Source organism: Notolepis coatsorum (genome assembly GCF_963971535.1).
Source record: "Notolepis coatsorum genome assembly, chromosome: 6".
Taxonomy (NCBI): domain Eukaryota; kingdom Metazoa; phylum Chordata; class Actinopteri; order Aulopiformes; family Paralepididae; genus Notolepis; species Notolepis coatsorum.
Window position 1 is genome coordinate 43,065,228 of NC_140170.1, and position 6,000 is coordinate 43,071,227.

The following is a 6,000-nucleotide window of genomic DNA, read 5'->3' on the forward strand; positions in this document are numbered from 1 at the left end:
TAACTTGTGTTTTTGTTCAAGGTCTTTGTCGCTTATGTTTGATTGTTTTCGTTTTCACTATTTTATGTTTTTTTTTTTTTACTTTTCTTTTCATTATGGAACATGTTGTGCTCTGTGAAAAGTGTTATACTAAATACACTTTACTTGTTTTGAAACATTTGACCAAAACATTTTTTTAAATAAAAAGGTTGCTCACAGTCAAAGATCTCATTGAAAACTACCACTATGCTTGCACCTCATGGTACCAAAGCACCTCAAAGGCGCTTAAAACAAAATTACAAACATCACAAAACAAACTGGTCAGACTACTACTTGACCTGAACCCCAGAACCCACCTCACCCCTGCCCACTTTGACAACCTAGGATGGCTTAGAGTAGACGACAGAGTACAGCAACTTGCAATGGGCCTGGTCTTCAAGATACACTATACGACTGGGGTACCCATGTACATGTCAAAATACTTCCCAAAGGTCAGTGAATACCACAACCACTACACCAGAGGAAGCTCAACAAATCATGTAAAACCCAGATTCGGCTCAAACAAGGGACTAAACACGTTTCGCAATTATGCCACATCAATGTGGAACGCCCTACCCAAAGCTGTAAAGGAATGTGAATCACTACCCACATTCAAAACCGCTCTTAAAGAGCACCTACGGGAGGCTGCAATTCGAAACTGGCCACCGTAAATGCCCAAAACCCCCACCACCTCCTAATAGACAGTCTCCTCCCCACCGCATGTATATATTCCCTCCCCGCCGTATGTATATTTCTCTCCCACCCACCCACCCACCCCCTCCTAATGTACAGTACAGTCCCCTCCCCATCATATATACTCTGTCAGGATCTAGGGGTTACAGTACTGTATATTTGAATACCGTTTATGTCACAAATGTATCAGTACTAAATACCTATATGTCCCTATGCCATAAATGTCATGTATGTTGTGTATGTCATAAATGTCTATATGAATTGAAAATGGGGGACCCTGATGGAAACAAGACAAACGTCTTTCTCGGGTCTGCATCCCCTTAACAATTGTATGTATTGAGCCGTACTGTATTGTACCCATTCTGCAATCTGTTAAATAAAGTTTTCATTCATTCATTCATTCATTCATTCAAAACGCATTTATGGCTTGTTTTAAAATATATATCTACATATATATCCATAGAGCAAGTTCAAACTCTGGTGACACCCCTCATGGCAAGTGTTGTGAGGTGCACTTTTGTTCATTCTTGATCCTTGACAGTGTCATGCACTTGATTATTTTCCATTATTAATCCTTTTTCAGGTACTTCTTTATGCATTCTCAGAATTCTATCTTCCACTTCTACATGTCGACAGGTTTCAATGACCAGTGGCAGTGGCCATAGATTGTACACAAGGCGCTAAACGTAAATAGTGTTGTGCCCCCCTCCCTATTCATACCAGAACAATTTACACAAACGCGCACTGTTTCTGCCCATCTGTCATTTTGAAGTCACATAGCGCCTGTCGAACAGTAGAGGGCAGTAGCGGTTTGGAGGATAAAGAGTTACTTGAGACCGTGAGTCATCTTTAGACGACCACTGTAATAATTATTATCTTCAAACATATCTCAGTCTAATCTAATACAGTATAATGATATGACTACAGTACTCATTTTATCTTCTATTTTTATCTTTATTTTTAATGTCTTCCAATTCCTTTCCTGTAAAGTCCCCCAATCCCACACTGGGATATAAACCTCACACACTGCTGAATGTTAATTCTAGAACAACATGGTTCTTCTGGCCCAAATTATAATCATTCTTCTGCAGATGAACGTGTGACAAGGGCTACATCGTTCTTGTTTATCAACTAGGAAATGTGTGGACATTTGCTCCAAAGAAATATTTTTTTTGTGGAATGTAATCTATGGGAACGAATAGCAAAATGTATACAATATAATTAGTTACTCGTTTTAGATGTGAAGCACCTCTATAACCGGCTAATGCCACCTACTCACTCATTAAGTCATTCACTCACACTTAGCCACTCTGCCCCGAGCTCACGGGCATGTCGCTTTATGTGAGACTGGCCCCTGTAAATGTCCTAACCCAACCCCCTCCAATGTACAGTCCCCCCCCCCCCCCCCCCCCCCCCCAGTAAATCTGTAGTAAATCTGGTATGTCATAAATGTCTAGATGTAGCAGTACTGTCTATCTGTATGTCATGTATGTCATATTATATGTCCTGATGAATTGAAAATTGGGGACCCTGATGTAAACGAGACGAAAGTCTTTCTCTGGTCTGCATCCCCTTAACAATTGTGTGTATTGACCTTTACTGTATTGTACCCATTCTGCAATCTGTTAATAACATTTTCAATCAATCAATCAAAACCTTATAGCCACTCTGCCCCTAGCTCACGGCCACTTTATGTGAGACCAGTTCAATATGCCAGAGCGCTTCACATCTATGACTGTGTGTTCTCGTTTATAAAAAAAAAATTCCAATCACCCGTGAAACCTGATTACGTGCTGTTACCTGTAGCCTAATACACTTGAACGGAGAACGCATTGTTAATCCTCGCTGTGAAATACATTTTCCTGGAATCAAATTAAAACACTGGCTTTTTCTGTATAACCGCAGTGGGCCAAATTATCTTGCGTATTCGCCCATATCCACTGGCGTCTAGGCCCCGGGAGAAGATTATTCATGACGCTATATACAGGCAGTGAATACAATTCACTACTGTACAATTCACTACAGATTCATACTGTATCGACTGTTAAAAAAACGTGCATCCATCCATCCACCCATCCATTCATCTTTATTATTCCATCGATCGTGTAAGAGAAGTGATATAGATTCATTGTGTAGTTGTGTACTGTAATGGTGGTTTCCCCGGGCAGCAGGTCCATATCACTGCCAATACTCATTTTGTCAGCTGGTCCTCTTGATCTTCCTCAGCCCCCTGCTTGAAGTAATGAGATGTTAGGTCAAGTACTCTGTATCTGATCATGTGTAGTGGGCGACGGATCCTCAAGGCCAGTAGAAATGGGTTCAGCTGTTTGCATTTTGAAAGCGTTGTTTAGATAGCGGACGAGGAGGACAGACATAAAGGAGATGGTTCCACTGGGGGTTTTGGACCCATGGCCTGTGAAATGGTTGTTCTTTTTCTTTTCTTTTTTGGAAGGGAATGTGAAGTGTTGTTTTTAACCCTGCGGGTTTGGTAAACATATTCATAATATTTGATCACAGACATTATTGGGTCTGCAAATGGTAATTGTAATAACATTACAGGTGATTATCATTAAATTATTATTATTTAACTGATAGCCTTTAGAATTAGAGGTCTAAGCTTTAAGAAGGTAGAAATATTAGGTCTGAGACTTGAGAAAGTGTCAGATTAATCGACAGCTTGTTAGCATGTTTTTATTTTATTTAACCTTTATTTGACCAGGTAGTCACTTGAGATCAATGATTTGTTTCTACTAGGTACCTAATCATTATTATTGTGTCCCCAAAAGTAAAGTGTTTATTAAATGATCAGTTTCATCCATGTTCCTTAGGAAAAATGAATTAATATGAATATTCACCCATTGACACAGACGGTGCAAGGTGCCAACCTGCTCATCGGGAGCAGTTAGGTGTTAAGTGTCTTGCTCAATTGCACTTCTACATTCTGCCAGGAGGACCTGGAATCAAACCTATACATACGGTATATATAAAGGTATGTATGTGTATGTGTATGTGTGTAACGGTTGTGACAACGTCACCTCAAACTTTGATCCCCCGAGTGGGAGTTGAACCCCGGTCTTCCACACTGCGGGCAGCAACACAGACCGCTATACCAAGAGGTGAATCCACTACTTCGCAACGTGTCTATCTGTCTTTGAGGAGGTGAGAGTGAGTTTAACCCATAGCACCGCTACTCACCCCAGCCCTTCTTGACTGCGCTTCACGATACCATCCGTTACATGTGTATATATGTATATATTCATGGATCCTGGCTAATGAGAAGGACAGTCTGTGTCAACAATGGAGCCTCAAGGTCAGGCATTCAGTTAGCTCCATTTAGATATTCAATAAATGTATATCTTTGTCATCATAATAATCATCATCATCATCATCATCATCTTCGTTTTACGTCCCTATTTTCCCACTACAGTGAGGTTGGACGGCCTTTGTGCAATGGAAAACAGAAAAACTGAATATTGTAAATAAGCCATCAAGTATCATGGAAACTGAGCAAACACACTCTCCTCCAGCCGGTCACTGCGGTCATCCCATCAGGAGCTCCTGGTGGAGCCCAGGACCAGGTCATCCCATCAGGAGCTCCTGGTGGAGCCCAGGACCAGGTCATCCCATCAGGAGCTCCTGGTGGTGCCCAGGACCAGGTCATCCCATCAGGAGCTCCTGGTGGAGCCCAGGACCAGGTCATCCCATCAGGAGCTCCTGGTGGAGCCCAGGACCAGGTCATCCCATCAGGAGCTCCTGGTGGAGCCCAGGACCAGGTCATCCCATCAGGAGCTCCTGGTGGAGCCCAGGACCAGGTCATCCCATCAGGAGCTCCTGGTGGAGCCCAGGACCAGGTCATCCCATCAGGAGCTCCTGGTGGTGCCCAGGACCAGGTCATCCCATCAGGAGCTCCTGGTGGAGCCCAGGACCAGGTCATCCCATCAGGAGCTCCTGGTGGAGCCCAGGACCAGACTGAAGACAAAAGGAGACCGAGCCTCTGCGGTGACTGCAGCCCCAGGCAAACCCAAGGAAAACCGCTCCCTCAGAGCTCATCTTTAAGAGGCAGCTAAAGACCCACTTCTACAGGCAGGCCTTTTAAACACTCATAGCCGTTTTCTCTCTGTTCATGTCTGTTTTGTTTTTGTTTTAGGTTTTCGGTGTCTATTCTAGTGTTTTTAGCAAATTTTTTATGTTTTTTCCCCCACATGTATTATTTCGGTTAACCGTCTGTAGTGTGGTAGTGAAAGGGTTAACCTTCTGTAGTGTGGTAGTGAAAGGGTTAACCTTCTGTAGTGTGGTAGTGAAAGGGTTAACCTTCTGTAGTGTGGTAGTGAAAGGGTTATATGTGTAAATAAGTAATGGCCCGATTGCCATTTTCTCTGCACATTCATGACCCCAATGAAAGAAATGTATTGGTGTCGTTGACCCCATGGCCTTTCCTGTAGTGCCACCATAAGGCCAACAACAACAACAACAACAACAACAACAACAACAACACATGCTGTGAACATTCATGGTGTCTAAAGGAACAAATCTAACCTTCCTTCTATAGTGCCACCATCGGGCCAAACTGAAATGGTCACATCTCAAAAAGTAAATAATAATAATAATAATAATAATAATAATAATAATAATAATAATAATAATAATAATAATAATAATAATAATAATATTATTATTATTATTATTATTATTATTATTATTATTATTATTATTATTATTATTATTATTATTATTATTATTATTATTATTATTATTATTATTATTATTATTATTATTATTATTATTATTATTATTATTATTATTATTATTATTATTATTATTATTATTATTATTATTATTATTATTATTATTATTATTATTATTATTATTATTATTATTATTATTATTATTATTATTATTATTGTGTCTGTCACTTACCCAGTAGAATGTTGCATGTGAAAGTATTGGCAAAGTGGGGGAGATTGTTAGATATTGGTGGAGGTCTAACACTCTACAGAGTACATCTTTCTAGTTGCTGTTGTTTTAGAACATGTTCATGTTTATACACATGTTCCTGCATATCACGTGGACTACACCACTAGCTACAGTGGGGGATTTAAAATGTTCTTTATTTTATGTACCATTTTCAACTACCTCACTAACTGCAAACCATGCTGCTTCTCGTTTTTGTGCTGGCTTAGCTATTTTACATGATTTATTCTAGAGTCATATGCTATTAAATAAGACAGGGTAATGGGCAGGGTGCAAAGACGTCTCAACAGCTATCTCTGGGGGGGGGGGGGGGGGGGG

At 40.5% G+C, this 6,000-nt stretch overlaps 1 protein-coding gene across 1 annotated transcript in view; it reads left to right on the forward strand.

Moving 5' to 3' along the window:
• ranbp10 (RAN binding protein 10) overlaps positions 1 to 5,215 on the forward strand; it is a gene marked incomplete at its 3' end in the record, with an annotated part of 124,418 nt that extends 119,203 nt beyond the window's left edge. Inside the window, exon 17 of the mRNA XM_084315534.1 lies at positions 5,166 to 5,215. Within this exon, the coding sequence (XP_084171660.1) occupies positions 5,166 to 5,215 (50 nt within the window). The remainder of the gene's footprint in view (positions 1 to 5,165) is intronic.
• Positions 5,216 to 6,000: the final 785 nt, after the last annotated feature.